General features: G+C 39.3%; 1 protein-coding gene across 2 annotated transcripts in view; it reads left to right on the top strand.

The window, feature by feature from the left end:
• The window catches only part of Adcy2 (adenylate cyclase 2), a 379,558-nt gene that overhangs the window by 292,689 nt on the left and 68,760 nt on the right, over nt 1-18,109 (top strand). For both annotated transcript variants that reach the window (XR_001780768.2, NM_153534.2), the window contains exon 15: nt 17,567-17,651. Coding sequence is in view for 1 of the 2 variants with exons in the window: in NM_153534.2 (NP_705762.2) it covers nt 17,567-17,651 (85 nt within the window). In the remaining variant the exon portion in view is untranslated. The remainder of the gene's footprint in view (nt 1-17,566; nt 17,652-18,109) is intronic.

Here is an 18,109-nt window from a genome sequence, read left to right as displayed (position 1 = left end):
GGTCTGCACCAGCACCGGGTCACCTTGGGCAAGGAGTCAGCAGACACCCCCACGGTCCCTAGAGGACTCTTCACAGGATCTTAGGATCACTGGTGATCCTAAGTTCCAATCCAACATCAGTTCCAATCCAATTGTGACAGGCCTGTGACAGCAGGAACAAGGACACTGGAGCCCTTCCTGGACAGAGGCTCAGGTTCCTTTTGATCAGTTCTGGTTTACTTTGGTTCCGAACAGACCAGACAGCTCCAAGGTCCTCAAAGGAGACACCATTTCCAGGCACTGTAACACACCCAGGATCTTAGGACAACAGGATCCCAGGATAACAGGAGCTGGGCCACACCAGTATTTCAGGGTCTCAGAGGAGCTTGACTGCAAAGAACTCTGATACACCTAGAATCTCAGGTTCACAGGATCCCACAATCAAAGGATCACAGAGAAAGCTGGACTCTGAGGAGTCCTGAATCAACTAGGATTATATGAAGGACAAGCTCCAATCAGATATATCGAGGGCAGCAAGCACTTGAGAGATGGCAGGAGGCAAGAATAAGAACAGAAGCAACAGAAACCAAGGTTACTTGGCATCATCAGAACCAAACTCTCCCACCTTAGCAAGTCCTGGATACACCATCACACCAGAAAAACAAGACATGGATGTAAAGTCACTTCTCATGATGATGATGGAGGACTTAAAGAGAGAAATAAAGGAAAACACAAGCAAACAGCTAGAAGCCTTTAAAGAGGAAACACAAAAATCCCTTAGAGAGTTACGGGAAAACACTACCAAACAGGTGATGGTATTGAACAAAACCACCCAGGATCTAAAAATGGAAGTAGAAACAATAAAGAAAATCCAAAAGGAGATAACTCTGGAGATAGAAATCTTAGGAAAGAAATCAGGAACCATAGATGCAAGCATCAGCAACAGAATACAAGAGATGGAAGAGAGAATCTCAGGTACAGAAGATTCCATAGGGATCATGGACACAACAATCAAAGAAAATGCAAAATGCAAAAAGATCCTAATTCAAAAATACATCCAGGAAATCCAGGACACAATGAGAAGACCAAACCTACGGATAATAGGAGTAGAATGGAATGAAGATTTTCAACTTAAAGGGCCAGCAAATATCTTCAACAAAATTATAGAAGAAAACTTCCCACACCTAAAGAAAGAGATGCCCATGAACATACAAGAAGCCTACAGAACTCCAAATAGACTGGACCAGAAAAGAAATTCCTCCTGACACATAATAATCAGAACAACAAATGCACTAAATAAAGACCGAATATTAAAAGCAGTAAGGGAAAAAGGTCAAGTAACATATAAAGGCAGGCCAGACTTCTAACCAGAGACTATGAAAGCCAGAAGATCCTGGACAGATGTTATACAGACACTAAGCGAAGACAAATGCCAGCCCAGGCTACTATACCCAGCAAAACTCCCAATTACCATAGATGGAGAAACCAAAGTATTCCATGACAAAACCAAATTCACACAATTTCTTTTCATTAATCCAGCCCTTCAAAGGATAATAACGGGGAAAAAACCAATACAAGGACGGAAATTACACCCTAGAAAAAGCAAGAAAGTAATACTTCAACAAACCTAACAGAAGACAGCCACAAGAACAGAATCCTAACTCTAACAACAAAATGACAGGAAGCAACAATTACTTTTCCTTAATATCTCTTAATATCACTGGACACAATTCCCCAACAAATAGACATAGACTAACAGACTAGCTACAGAAACAGGACCCAACATTTTCCTGCTTACAGGAAAACCATCTCAGGGAAAAAGACAGACACTACTTCAAAGTGAAAGACTGGAAAATATCACTTTTTGCAGATGATATGATAGTATATATAAGTGACCCTAAAAATTCTACCAGAGAACTCCTAAACCTGATAAACAGCTTCGGTGAAATAGCTGGATATAAAATAAACTCAAACAAGTCAATGGCCCTTCTCTATACAAAGAATAAACAGGCTGAGAAAGAAATTAGGGAAACAACACCCTTCTCAATAGTCACAAATAATATAAAATATCTTGGCGTGACTCTAACTAAGGAAGTGAAAGATCTATATGATAAAAACTTCAAATCTCTGAAGAAAGAAATTAAAGAAGATCTCAGAAGATGGAAATATCTCCCATGCTCATGGATTGGCAGGATCAACATTGATCCTGCCATCCACTACTACTCAGCTATTAAAAAGAATGAATTTATGAAATTCCTAGCCAAATGGATGGACCTGGAGGGCATCATCCTGAGTGAGGTAGCACATTCACAAAGGAACTCACACAATATGTACTCACTGATAAGTGGATATTAGCCCAAAACCTAGGATATCCAAGATATAAGATACAATTTCCTAAACACATGAAACTCAAGAAAAATGAAGACTGAAGTGTGGACACTATGCCCCTCCTTAGAAGTGGGAACAAAACACCCTTGGAAGGAGTTACAGAGACAAAGTTTGGAGCTGAGATGAAAGGATGGACCATGTAGAGACTGCCATATCCAGGGATCCACCCCATAATCAGCATCCAAACACTGACACCATTGCATACACTAGCAAGATTTTATCGAAAGGACCCAGATGTAGCTGTCTCTCGTGAGACTATGCCGGGGCCTAGCAAACACAGAAGTGGATGCTCACAGTCAGCTAATGGATGGATCACAGGGCTCCCAATGGAGGAGCTAGAGAAAGTACCCAAGGAGCTAAAGGGATCTGCAACCCTATAGGTGGAACAACATAATGAACTAACCAGTATCCCGGAGCTCTTGACTCTAGCTGCATATGTATCAAAAGATGGCCTAGTCAGCCATCACTGGAAAGAGAGGCCCATTGGACTTGCAAACTTTATATGCCCCAGTACAGGGGAACGCCAGGGCCAAAAAGGGGGAGTGGGTGGGTAGGGGAGTGGGGGTGGGTGGGTATGGGGGACTTTTGGTATAGCATTGGAAATGTAAATGAGCTAAATACCTAATAAAAAATGGAAAAAAAAAAAGACTGGAAAACTGGTTTCCAAGCAAGTGGTCTGAAGAAACAGGCTGGAGTAGCCTTTCTAATATCGAATAAAATCGACTTCCAACCCAAAGTTATCAAAAAAAAAAAAAAACACACAAGGAGGGGCACTTCATACTCATCAAAGCTAAAAATCTTCCAAGAGGAACTCTCAATTCTGAATATCTATGTTCCAAATGCAAGGGCAGTCACATTCATTAAAGAAACTTTAGTAAAGCTCAAAGCACACATTGCACCTCACACAATAATAGTGGGAGATTTTAACATCCCACTTTCATCAATGGACAGATCCTGGAAACAGAAACTAAGCAGAGACACGGTGAAACTAACAGAAGTTATGAAACAAATGGATATAACAGATATCTGCAGAACATTTTATCCTAAAACAAAAGGATATACCTTCTTCTCAGCACCTTGTGGTACCTTCTCCAAATTGACCATATAATTGGTCACAAAACAGGCTTCAACAGATACAAAAATATTGAAATTGTCCCATGCATCCTATCATATCACCATGGACTAAGGCTGATCTTCAATAACAACATAAATAATACAAAGCCAACATGCACGTGGAAACTGAACAACACTCTCCTCAATGCTACCTTGGTCAAGGAAGAAATAAAGAAGGAAATTAAATATTTTTTAGAGTTTAATGAAATGAAGTGACAACACACCAAAACTTGTGGGACACAATGAAAGCATTCCTAAGAGGAAAACTCATAGCTCTGAGTGCCTCCAAAAAGAAACTAGAGAAAGCAACTTGACAGCACACCTAAAAGCTCTAGAACAAAAAGAAGCAAATTCACCCAAGAGGAGTAGACAGCAGGAAATAGTCAAACCAAGTGGAAACAAGAAGAACTATTCAAAGAATCAACCAAATAAGGAGCTGGTTCTTTGAGAAAATCAACAAGATAGATAAACCCTTGGCCAGACTCACTAGAGGGCACGGGGACAGCATCCTAATTAACAAAATCAGAAATGAAAAGGGAGACATAACAAGAGATCCTGAAGAAATCCAAAACATCATCAGATTCTACTACAAAAGGCTGTACTCAACAAACCTGGATGAAATGGACAAACTTCTAGACAGATACCAGGTACCAAAGTTAAATCAGGATCAGATTAATTACCTAAACATTCCTATATCCCCTAAAGAAATAGAAGCAGTCATAATAGTCTCCCAACCAAAAAAGCCCAGGACCAGATGGATTTAGTGCAGAGTTTTACCAGATCTTCAAAGAAGACCTAATTCCAGTTCTTCTCAAATTATTCCACAAAATAGAAATAGAAGGTACTCTACCCAATTCATTTTATGAAGTCACAATTACTCTGATACCTAAACCACAGAAAGACCCAACAAAGATAGAGAACTTCAGACCAATTTCCCTTATGAATCTCGATGCAAAAATACTCAATAAAATTCTCACTAACTGAATCCAAAAACACATCAAAACAATCATCCATCCTGACCAAGTAGGCTTCATCCCAGAGATGCAGGGATGGTTTAATATACAGAAATCCATCAATGTAATCCACTATGTAAACAAACTCAAAGACAAAAACCACATGATGATCTTGTTAGCTGCTGAGAAAGCATTTGACAAAATCCAACACCCATTCATGATAAAAGTCTTGGAAAGATCAGGAATTCAAGGCCTATACCTAAACATGATAAAAGCAATCTACAGCAAACCAGTAGCCAACATCAAAGTAAATGGTGAGAAGCTGGAAGCAATCCCACTAAAATCAGGGACTAGACAAGGCTGCCCACTTTCTCCCTACCTATTTAACCTTGTACTTGAAGTCCTAGCCAGAGCAATTCGACAACAAAAGGAGGTCAAGGGGATACAAATTGGAAAGGAAGAAGTCAAAATATCACTATTTGCATATGATATGATAGTATATATAAGTGACCCTAAAAATTCCACCAGAGAAGTCCTAAACCTGATAAACAGCTTCAGTGAAGTAGCTGGATATAAAATTAACTCAAACAAGTCAATGGGCTTTCTGTACACAAAGGATAAACAGGCTGAGAAAGAAAGAAATTAGGGAAATAACACCCTCCACAATAGTCACAAATAATATAAAATACCTTAGTGTATGTAACTCTAACTAAGGAAGTGAAAGATCTGTATGATAAGAACTTCAAATCTCCGAATAAAGAAATCAAAGATCTCAGAAGATGGAAAGATCTCTCATGCTCATGGATTGGCAGGATCAACATTGTAAAAATGGCTATCTTGCCAAAAGCAATCTACAGATTTAATGCAATCCCCATCAAAATTCCAACTCAATTCTTCAACGAATTGGAAGGAGCAATTTGCAAATTCGTCTGGAATAACAAAAAACCTAGGATAGCAAAAAGTCTTCTCAATGATAAAAGAACCTCTGGTGGAATCACCATGCCTGACCTTAAGCTGTACTACAGAGCAATTGTGATAAAAACTGCATGGTACTGGTATAGAGACAGACAAGTAGACCAATGGGATAGAATTGAAGACCCAGAAATGAAGCCACACACCTATGGTCACTTGATCTTTGACAAGGGAGCTAAAACCATCCAGTGGGGGGGAAAAAAAATCAGCATTTTCAACAAATGGTGCTGGCACAACTGGCGGTTATTATGTAGAAGAATGTGAATTGATCTATTTTCATATCCTTGTACTAAGGTCAAGTCTAAGTGGATCAAGGAACTCCACATGAAACCAGAGACACTGAAACTTATAGAGGAGGAAGTGGTGAAGAGCCTCAAAGATATGGGCACAGGGGGAAAACTCCTGAATAGAACAGCAATGACTTGTGCTGTAAGATCAAGAATTGACAAATGGGACCTCATAAAATTGCAAAGCTTCTGTAAGTCAAAAGACACTCTCAATAAGACAAAAAGGCCACCAACAGACTGGGTAAGGATCTTTACCAATCCTAAATCAGATAGGGGACTAAAATCCAATATAAATGAAGAACTCAAGAAGGTGGACTCCAGAAAATCAAATAACCCCATTAAAAAATGGGGCACAGAGCTAAACAAAGAATTCTCAACTGAGGATTATCAAATGGCTGAGAAGCACTTGAAAAAATGTTCAACATCCTAAACATCAGGGAAATGCAAATCAAAGCAACCCTGAGATTCCAGCTCATACCGGTCAGAATGGCTAAGATCAAAAATTCATGTGACAGCAGATGCTGGCGTGGATGTGGAGAAAGAGGAACACTCCTCCATTGTTGGTGGGATTGCAGGATTGTACAACCACTCTGGAAATCAGTCTGGCAGTTCCTCAGAAAATTGGACATAGTACTACAGGTAGATCCAGCAATTCCTCTCCTGTGCTTATACCCAGAAGATGTTCCAACTGGTAATAAGGACACATGCTCCATTATGTTCATAGCAGCCTTATTTATAATAGCCAGAAGCTGGAAAGAACCCAGATGCCCCTCAACAGAGGAATGGATACAGAAAATGTGGTACATTTACAAAATGGGGTACTTACTTAGCTATTAAAAAGAATGAATTTATGAAATTTCTAGGCAAATGGATGGATCTGGAGGGTATCATCCTGAGTGAGGTAACCCAATCACAAAAGAACTCACATGATATGTACTCACTGATAAGTGGATATTAGCCCAGAAACTTAGAATACCTAAGGTATTATTTGCAAAGCACATGAAACTCAAGAAGAAGGAAGTCCAAAGTGTGGACACTTCGCCCCTTCTCAGAATTGGGAAGAAAACACTCATGGAAGGAGTTACGGAGACTAAGTTTGGAGCTGAGACGAAATGTTGGACTATCCAGAGACTGCCCCACCCGGGGATCCATTTCATAATCAGCCACCAAATGCAGACACTATTGCATACGCCAGCAAGATTTTGCTGCAAGGACCCTGATATCTTGTGAGGCTATGCCAGTGCCTGGCAAACACAGAAGTGGATGCTCACAGTCAGCTTTTGGATGGAACACAAGGGCCCCCAATGGAGGAGCTAGGGGAAGTACCCAAAGAGCTGAAGGGGTCTGCAACCCTATAGGTGGAACAACAATATGAATTAACCAGTACCCCCAGAGCTCGTGTCTCTAGCTGCATATGTAGCAGAAGATGGCCTAGTCGGTCATCATTGGGAAGAGAGGCCCCTTGGTCTTGCAAATTTTTTATGCCCCAGTACAGGGGAATGCCAGGGCCAAGAAGTGGGAGTGGGTGGGTAGGGGAGCAGGGCGGGGGCATGGTATAGGGGACTTTCGGGATAGCATTTGAAATGTAAATGAAGAAAATACGTAATGAAAATTGGAAAAAAAGAGAAAGAGATTGCAAATAAGAATTCTTAAAAATAAAAAATATATAAAATAAAAAAGAGGAGAAGAGGACACTGCACCATGCCATACTGGCTGGCAGGGTTGGCTTTGATTTTCTTGTCTCTTGTTTTCTGCCACATCTTGATGAGCCCAGGAAAGTCCACTCTCACAAACTTCATCAGGTACTTGGTTTTACATCAAACAAGTTAGCCATTGAAAATGAGCCCTGTGAAGTCCACACGGGCCACCTTTCCTGCTGGTGTTGACAGATGCATGCCCTGTCTCATGGCCCGGTCCCCTGCCTGCCTCAAAGCTCTTGTTGTATTTCTTCTTTCACCTTTCTCATATTAGCCCTGTTTATTTCTATTTAAATGATGTTTGCTTTTGAATGTTTTAAAGATATAGAAAAGTACTGTCACCAACACCCCAGTGTCCACCGCACAGACTTTGCAAGTGCTAAGACTATATCCTGTGCATTGCAATCATGATCCTTCCTCTGGACACTGTTTGGATTTATGTGTGTTTTCTAAATTACCCTTTTAATTTGTTCAGTCTTAATTCTTATTAATGTGGCATTATTCAACTGATATTTTTTATGTATTTGCTTACAAGTGCCCTCATCTCTACTATTTTATCTTGGGTTAACTTTAGTTGAATTCATATTCCTAACTTTTAAGGATTAAACAATTTCTTTAATTCTTCTACTGGTTCTGAAGCACAGATTCCCACATGTATAATTCAAGTGGATTCGTCCTATTCTCTGCTACTGCAGGATCCTTGCATGTCTTTGCATGAAATCTGCATGTCCTGGGTCCTTTAAGAGCTTTTGTCTCTTATGTTTTATTTTTCTGTTTTTGTTTTTGTTTTGTTTTGTTTTGTTTTGGTGGTAATGGTTGTTGTTGTTATTGTTTTGGGTTTTCTGTTTCATTTTGGTTTTTTGTTTTGTTTCGTTTTGTTTTGTTCCTGTATGCCTATGTGACTAAGTGTGGCCTTTTCTGAGTTCCTGAACCACCTGGCCACAAAGGAGACAACTCCATACCCATTGCTTCCCTTCCAACCCAGAGTTCCTATCTGTACATCATTTCCATTCTGAGCTTCAGGCTATAAAGTTTTTCTTCAGTTTCTCCTTTCACTACCTCCTATTTAGACATGGTTTCATCTGGTTTGCAGGCACCTCATTCATTCTCTGGTATAAAGGCATCGCCATGAGGTTGATTTTAGTGTCAGGTACCTCTGGGGCTCGCCTGCTCAAGGGACCATCTTTGGTTCCATCCCTAAAGGGACATTGTGGTGCTTAGTAGGTCATGGGTGGTAATTTCCATCAGCATCCCTGGTGTGGAGAGAGATTGAGGATCTTGACTATTGATGACAGCCTTTTCATGATGAAGAACTTGGGGTCCCAGAGATGTACTCTTCTCCAAGTACAGCTCTTCATGGCTCCTGACTTCACTAAAACACAGTTTTAACTCCAGCTCCCAGTTAACCAAATTCATGGATGCATCCCTTACTTTGATACATGTTAAATCACAGACTATGAAGGGTGCATCAGACCCTGGTCCCCTTAGGTTTGTCAAGTGTCATTGCCCCTGAGTGTTTGATGCCGTTCCTGGACCTAGAAATTTTATTCTTACCTAGTCTGTGTGATATGTTTTCATTGTATTGATACATCTCACTCTTGCTGAGACACCCTTACTTATTTTCTGACTCCACTGTGTTACAGCGAGCCTGCATCTTCTTCTGCAGTCCTTCTCACAATGCATGAGTGTGTATCTGTGTAGCTATAACTTTTGCACTCTAGTTAATAAGAGGTAATTGTACCTATGGGATACAGTGTGACATTTTCATGATTGTGGATATGAGGTAAATGATGAATCAAGGTAGTTACATCTATCACCTGCTGGGTTGTTGTTGTTGGTTTTTTTGTTGGTTTTTGTTTGTTTGTTTGTTTGTTGTTTTTAATCAAAAAAGGCAAGCAGAGGTCAGGCCTGAGTGAGTGAGCAAATGAATTGCTAACAGGGGGATTTTCTACTTGGAAATGGTCAGTGGAAGAAAGCATTTTCCTGAAAGAGGTTCTGCAACCTTCTTTATACCCATCCCAGTTTGTGGAACTTGGCTCTAGTCTTAAGATTTGAATAGAATTAATTAAATTATCAATGGACCTCTCTTTTCTGGGTGTTTTTGCTGCTCTGCCTGTACTATGTATGCAGAATTTTGTTATGAATAAGAAATTCTTTCAAAGACCAAATAATAACCAAATGTGGGGCATATTTCAATTATTCTATTCAAATTATCTGTCAAAGTCAATGATTCTATTAAATCAGGCTTTGCATTGTGAAAGTTGTTGAAGCAAGGGTACGTTTTATTAATACTGTTTAGTTAGATATCTTGTGTCTCATTATCCCTGGCTAGGCAAATAACAATGATACTTTACTTAAGAAAAATTAATAGCAAAATTGCAGCCTCAAAACCATTATTTCTACTTAGATTCTGTCAATTTCCTTACTCATTTAAAGATATATTTTCAGTAATTCTTTAATGCTCTTTTCAAAGGGCCATTTTTAGTATTCTCTCAAAAGAGGAAAATAATGAGAAAGCGGTATCATTCATACCCACTAGAAATAGACTTGATTCCCTTGGCATTCGTAATGAGGGTAGCTATGATAGAGGTAGTTTGCTTTGGTGGGTAATCAAAACCTAGAGCACACCTCGGGAGAGCAGGTATCTAAAGGGATAGGAGAAGCAGTGTCCAGGCTGGTTTTGGTAGCTCCTGTACTGCAGCCTACCCTAAGAACTACAGATATCTTACCCAGTGCTTTGAGGAGCCATGAGAGATTTAAAGCAGAGGTCACGATCTGGCTGTGCACTGGGGGTGATGTATGGGAAGGAAAGATACAGGACCAAGTAAGATGTGGTGGTTTTCATGGAGATGGCACTGAATGTGATAAAAAAAAAAAGGTCTACTTCTGAGCTGTAGTATAAAACCTGATACAGATGATTCTTGCTGCTTGGTCAGGTATGAAAACTCTCAGAGGGTTGTTTTGCGGAGTTTTATTTGTGTGCTTCATTTGAGGAGCTAGAAGAATGCCTGCCATTTTGCAAAAGGAAAACGTCCTATGATGGAAAGAACAGGTTTGAGGGAAAATGAGGATCCCGGGACTCATATTTTTACATCAAGGATGTGAATGCCTTTCTGTCCCCTAAACTTTCACTTCTTTTTGTTTTCGATTGCTACTGAAGACCTTTCATGTTGAAGTTGTATCCTTTATAAAGGAGATTTCGAATTATTCCATGATAAGTTATAATTGAGTGTTCTGTCCCTCCATTATTTCCCTTGATGAACCCAACTCAAAAAAATCTAAATAGAGTAGAACAGTTTTCCATGGAGTGAGGGACGAGTCAGGGTGGAGAGGAAGAAATGCCATGGGTCTTATCTCCTTGAGTTGAATTCCTGAAAAAGTCACCCGTATTTATCTAATGCAATGGCTTATGATAGGGACGCACTGTGGGCTTTAGGAGACAGTGCTCCTGCTGGGTTTTTCTCCCCCAGAATGAGAGTCTCTGTCTTTGTTAGGAGCACCTTTCTCTCATAAAGGCAAAATCACAGAGGGGGAAAGGACTTGGTCTCCAATCAGCCCTTTCCATGAATGTAACAATACAACTGATTAAACTGCTAAAGTCAAACATCACCACTAAAAGGTATAATTTTTCTTGCTTCATGGCAAGAAAGAGTCAAATTTATTTTTCAGTAAGTATATAAATCAATTATACTCATATGTTTAAAAGAAACAGCTTTGCAACAAGAATGTTAATTAAAATTGATTAAGTTGCAAAAACATCTTGTTATGCTTAATGGGCCAGAGCACGCTTTTTGAAAGAAAGAAGTGGTAGTAATTAAGAGCTTTTGACCAACCACTACTTTGACTTGTGGTATTTCTTGTCCCCAGGTGTCTGCTGTTACGAAGTACCATCTAGACTTCATATTTTGTAAACAACAGGAATTTATTTCATAGGATTTTAGAAAACTGGAGTCCATTGTGAGGGTGGCAGAGTTAGATAGGTTCTGATAAGGAACCTCTTATGGTTGGAGACTATCTCCACTCTGATGATCTACTCACATCCCAGAGGGCCCTTATCCAAATGTCATTGCCTTGGTACTAAGAGTTTAACATGTGATTTTAGAAGCACACAAGCATTCAGAACATAACAACCTTGGAAGACATGAATGTCTATGTGGACAATAATAACATGGGTGCCAGTGTTCCCTGCTATAAGGATTTAGGAAAATGACATTAGCAGGTTCTCTTCTAGAGTCCATGACCTCTCCAGCAAACAAAAAATTGGGTAGGTTTCAGTTGAACTCCCTTCTAGTAAGTAGTAATAAATCCAATTAATGTGGTTACCACCAAGATTAATATGCCACTACTGTACAGCTAGGGATATCTTATAGAGGTGGCCATTACTCTGGTTCATAGGCTCTACAACTGGGTAGGATTGCTGCTTGCTTTCCTCCATTGCCAGCTTGCATAGTGCCTTTGGATGCTTTAAAAGCTGATCCACCCCTTGTTCTACAAACAAGGATGGGTATTGGAATAAAATTATTAGTTTCCTAATTACTGTTTCATGAAACTATAAAGCAAACCACAAAACACATTTTCTTCAACTATACATGAAATATTGACCAATATATAATTTCTAAAAACCCAGAAAAATCCTGAAAAGATCTAATAAAGTTGAAATAAATTAAAGAAAGTTAAAATCTTAGAGTTGGATATATAAACATATCACAATCAAATAAGAAATAACTACTAATATCTAAATATCTAAAATATCTAAAATTATCCCCATGTATTTGACCCTAGACTATATATCTGTGAATAAGTCACAAGTCTACTAAGAAACCATAAGAGAAATTTTAACTGTTTAAATAGTAACAGGCCATATATTAAAATATGTGAAATATAGCTAATATAGCTAATAGTATAGTAAGTGATGGGTAGAAATTACTGCCTTTGCATTAAAAGAGAGAAAAACTTTTAATCATTTAACTGTTTCCAACTTGTAGAAGCAGAAAGAGATGAACAATTTAGAATCAAACAAATAAAGGAGAATAGATAATATTTCTAAAGTCAATAAAACAGAAACTAATTGAAAAATAAAATTAATAAAGCCAAACCTTGGCTTTTTAAACTATTTTTTAAGATTATAATATAATTGCATCATTTCACCCTGTAATCTCCTACCTTCAAATCCTCTCCTTGTTCTCTTTCAAATTCATATCTTCTTTTTTCATTAATTGTTGTTATATACATATACTTTCTAAATACATAAACATGTCCTGCTCAATCTATATAACGTCTCTTGTAGGGACATGTCTTCATGGATGGCTGTTTGGTATTGGATAACCATTTGATGTGTTCTTTGCTGAGGAAGAGTGGTTCTCGTACTCTAAGGATTTCTTGGTTGCCTTTATGGAGGGTTGAGCTTTTCTTGTCTACCTTACCATGCCTACTGTCATCTTTGCTCAGCTCAGGTTTAGGTAGTCATGTTGTTGATCCTTTGTGGACATAGCTTCTGAAATTACTAGGAGACACAACCTCATAGCAAACTCCCTGGTTCTCTGGCTCTTAAAAATCTTTTTTTCCACCTTTTCTTTAATGTTCCCTGAGCCTTAGAGGCAGGAGTTGTATTGTAGATGTGTCTGCTGGGACTGGGCTCCACAACTCTGTATTTTTACTGGTTGTGGTTTTCTGAAATTGTTTTTATCTCTTGTAAAACAAAAAAACAAAAAGTTTCTAGATGCGAGGTGAGGATACTTACCTACAGGTCTAAGGACAAGTATTCAGAATCCAGTTAGGGATTGTAGGTTCTCCTCAAAGATCTGTGATTTCAGTAGCCCTAGTTAGTTGGTTATATTTCCAGTAAGAGACACAACTTCCCCCCCCCCAGTTGAGTGGCTTTTGATCCAATCAGAGAGCTGTTATTTATCACCCAAGTATGCATGGCACTACTGTGCCCTTAGGGCTACCCTGCCATGCTAACCATCGTGCTTCATAGATGTCAAGCTTGCTAGGACTATTTGATTCCCTCCCTTAGACACTTGGCTTTTATTATGATGTAATTCCAAGAAAATTTAACAACCATAACTTTCTATGTACTCCAGCATCTCTTTGGAAGAAAAAAAAGGAAATTTATTGGAATGTTCAGATATATTGACAAGCCGAGCATCCTAGTGTAAAATACTATTAAACTCTACATTCACAGGTCAAGTGAGTCAGCCTCTGGAGAACTTTACTAACTTCTCAGTTTCTCTCAATAAAAGTTTACAGATAACAGACCCTGTCACCAACAATAAATAAAATATATATCTTTTCCAAAATGCCTATGGTATAATACAAATATGACATATTTATCACGCACAGAGCAAAAAAAAATTACTTTAGTTTCTGATCAGCTATAATGAACTTAGAAATAATAAGGGCCAACTAAAAATAACTACCCTGTAGAATTTGGTAATCATAGCTTTAATTATTCTCTTATTACAAGAAGATGGAAATTGAAATTATAGGCTTTAAGGAAAGAGTGACAACGAGTAGCTGTAAATCAGCAGCTGTAGGGTTTGGCCAAAAGAATAATTTCTGAAATATTTGTGTCCTTGAATACATTTATTGGAAAGTATAAAATATTGTTAATAAATGACAGTCAAATAAAAAGAACAGTATATGTTTCAATAAAGTTATTTTAATTCAAATTTAAAATGTAAAAAATGAACAGAAATCATAGTCCTTAGTAGTGAAACAAAAACCAAAGTCTTGAGTTCAGCAAAATATGCAAAGTTTCAAGACTCATTCAGATTTTAGAAAAAAAAATGTTTAACAGAGGTGAAATTATTTCATATATGAAATTTTTGCATTATAAGACAATGTTATATCAGATTTTTGTAATTTACTTTTGAAATCAAAATTACATTATTTTTCTTCTTCCATGTCTTTCTTCCAATCATATTATTTTCTTCTATCTCCTCCTATACTCCCCACCCTGTGCTTTGTTCTCATGACATCTTCTTTAACTGCTATTGCATAAGATCGCAGGGTTGACCATGTGATAATGGAAAACCAATTCTGGAGGCAGGCAGCTTTCCCTGGGGAAGACCATGTCTCTGGCTCTCAGCATTCCCAGTTGCTGTGGATCTTTGTCTAGTGTTGAAAACCCATGAGCTTTCCTTTCTATGTTAGCATGTCTATTGGTAGTGTTGTTATCCAGGTCTTGTTTAGGTATCCATGTTGAGAGTGTACACTTCTTGGTATAGCCTCTCTGACATTTCTAGGGAAACAATCTCACAGCAAATCTCCCATTCATCTCACTCTTATAATCTTGCCACCTTCTTTGCCACAATGACCCCTGAGCCTCAGGCTCAGGAATTGTGTTGAAGATGTTATGTAGACTTTTTACATTTGAAAATACAAATAAAATAGGTAATTTCCTATCAGCATTATCAAGATTGATCCAAGAAACAGAACCAATAAACAGAGCAGAATTATGGAATGCCTGATAGTAAAAGCAGCTATCAATAAAAAAATATAATTACTGTATTAGTCAGGGTTCTTTAGAGTCAGAGAACTTATGAAATATCTCTATATATTAAGTAATTGCTTACAGTCTGCAGCCTAATTAACCCAACAATGGGCATCTGTGAGTGGGAAGTCCAAGAATCTAGTAGTTGCTCAGTCACACAAGGCTAGGTTTTTCAGCTGGACTTCTGCATAAGCTGGAATCCTGAAGAAGTAGGTTCCAACAGATGTGCTGGCAGGTGCAAGCAGGGGGAGAAGAGAGAGGTTTCCTTCTTCCAATGTCCTTATGTAGGTCTCCAGCAGAAGGTGTAGCCCAGATTAAAGGTGTGTACCACCATGACTGGACCTAAACTGTTCTTCACTTAGAACTTGGACTATCCCAGGCTGGTCTTGACCTCTGTCTCTTGGGATTAAAGGCATGTACCACCTTGCCTGGGACTAAGCTTTTCATGGGCAGTATACCTCAAAATCTGCATCAAAAGATTGTGTCATCCAAAGTCAAGATCTGGATCACAGATATGCCCTCCATTTCTGGATTATATTTCGTTCCAGATACAGTCACATTAACAATTGGGAATAGCCATTGCAATTACACAAAGCCTGAAGAGATGGCTCAGTGCTTAAGAGCACTTACTGTTCTCGCAGAGGATCCATGTTCCCAGAATCAACATCCATCCCTATCTCTAACGCCAAAGGATGCAGTGCCAACTTCTGACTTCCACTGACAGTGGGCATTTGCATGATATACATACATACATACATACATACATACATACATACATACATACATACCTGCAGGAAAAACATTTATACATATACTATAAATCTTTTTTTTAATTAAAGAATACAACCATGTGAACATGGTGTGCATGTGATGTGAGGGAGGTAGAACCTTTATCTGCCAAAGAAGACCCGGTCCTGCTTTCATGTGTGTTTTGTGGAGGGATCCACTAAAAATTATGGCTGCTTGCTACCTCTGAGATACACATTGCACACATTCACTCCCCTAAGGAGGAGTTTCTGGTAGTGTTTGGTAGCCTCGAGCAGAGGCTGGTATCCAGGATCTTTGCTGGCTTCTCACCAGGGAATGAGGCCTGGCTTGTTCTGTGAGGGGACAACGTTCTGAGTAAGACAATTTAGGAAGCACCTAGCATCTACCTCTGCTAGATTCTACATAACCCTGAGGTCCCATCTCACTCGTTTTTGTGGAATTGAAGCATGATGGGCACATGATGCCTGTCGACAGTCTAGGTCTGAAATACGTACACTGCTTTATAAGGACTTACATGAAAGCACCATACCACAGTGCTCAGTGTTGGTTTGAACAGAAGCTTGCAGCTCTTGTCAAGGCCACCATAATCATGTCTTGAAATAGTATAGGGGAGTGGGGTAGTGGGTAGAGATATTGTGCCCGATTATGAGGTCTTGAAGTATTACTCAGTACCCCAACTGCTTGCCTTGTTGCTCTTTTAGAGTCTCAGGCTGTGTCCTAGAGTGTGGTTGCAGGTTTATTTAGTCATTTGTATCTGGTTCTTCCAATCACTTCAAGGCTCAATGATTAAGGGCACTGACTACTCTTCCAGAGGACCCTGGTTCAAATCCCGGAACCCACATGGCAGCTCACAACTCTAAGGTCTGAAGAATGGCTTCTAACCCTTGTCTTAGTCCTGAATTCTAGGATGGAATTTAAGGACTTTTGAAGATTTTGAGTTCTTTAGTTATTTAAAGTACCACTCAGAAATACATAAAGTTCTTTTTATCATATATATTTGTGTGGTGTGTGTGTGTGTGTGTGTGTGTGTGTGTGTGTCCTGTGAGTTCATGCATGTGAGGTCAGATGTTGATGTTTGGTGTTGTCTATCGCTCTCTGTTTTATTTACTGGGAAAAGATCTCTTGTTGAACCTGAAATTCACTAATGCAACTAGTATGGTCAGCTGACTTATCCCAGAGATCCACTGTCTCTCCCTCTGAGTGTTAGGAATGTGGGCTTCCATACCCACGTGGTTTATTATGTAGAAGCTAAGGATGCAACTCTAGTCTTCATCCTTACAAGTAAGTGTTTTATCCACCGATATGTGAGCCTAGCCTGAAAAAACGTCTGGACAGGTTTAATTTGGTGGACATGCTTTTCACGTTTGCTGGCTTGATGAAGCATGTACATGACCTGCCCTATGAAATCCTAGAAGATCAGGAGACACTTGACTGTGTCCATGTTGAATAAAATTGAATCTCAGTGAGAGGTATGGAGGACATGGGAGATTCAGTGTCCTCAGGATTCCAGTGATAAGGGTAGGATGAGATGTTCCAGGCAATCATGGTGGTCTCCATAGAAACAATACGTTCTAGGATACCTCTAGCAGGAAAGGGGCCAATCAGGGGAAAGTTTGGACAGACGGAATATTGAAAAGTCAAACAAAATGTGAGCCATATAGAATGGTCCTTTCTTCCATGACGTATCAGTGCCATAGGAATGGTTCATTCATAGTGTGTTGCTCCACCGTGGCTGTCAACACTCTTCCAAGGACATACATTTCATTTGAGTTCGTTTCATTTAAAAAAGAAAAAAAATCAATGGTCGCAATCCTGATTTAGTACACTCATAGTTGGGTGAGAAGCATCACTGGTATTTTCCAGAGTGATGGACACAACCTCTGAACTAACCTGTTGCTTTTTCTTCCCTGGTAGAACGTCCATCCTTGGCTTCTCCTTTGGAGCTGCATTTCTCTCCCTCATCTTCATCCTCTTTGTCTGCTTCGCTGGACAGCTTTTGGTAGGTGCTTCAAAGACAGAACTCCCTTGGGAAGTGTTTTCATTGGATTGAAACGGCTTACATCATCTTTTCAAAAGCAAGGGGACCATTGGCGGATATTTGAAGAACCGTGGTTTCTAGCACCCTTTAGGCCAGCAGGAGAGACAGCCTAGGTGTTAATTGAGGTATCACATGGGCAACCAAGGCACTCATTTGACCACTATTACAATGTTGGATGGCTTTTCTTCGCCGTGGAGATGAGGCCTCAATCTGTAGCCTAGACTGTCCTCACACTTAATATCCTCTTACTTGAATCTTCTGAATAGCTTGGGAAGTGAATGTGTACCACTGCACCCAGAAAAAGTGTTGGGGTCACTCCATAATTCTCCATGGGATTGCTTGTCCCTTTCTGTCAAGTGTTTTTGAATCATCATTGATTTTCAGACCACTTGTAGCAGTGAATGCGAGTATTAGGTTTT

Source organism: Mus musculus, chromosome 13 (assembly GCF_000001635.26).
Source record: "Mus musculus strain C57BL/6J chromosome 13, GRCm38.p6 C57BL/6J".
NCBI lineage: Eukaryota > Metazoa > Chordata > Mammalia > Rodentia > Muridae > Mus > Mus musculus.
This window is presented reverse-complemented; position numbering and strand designations above follow the sequence as displayed.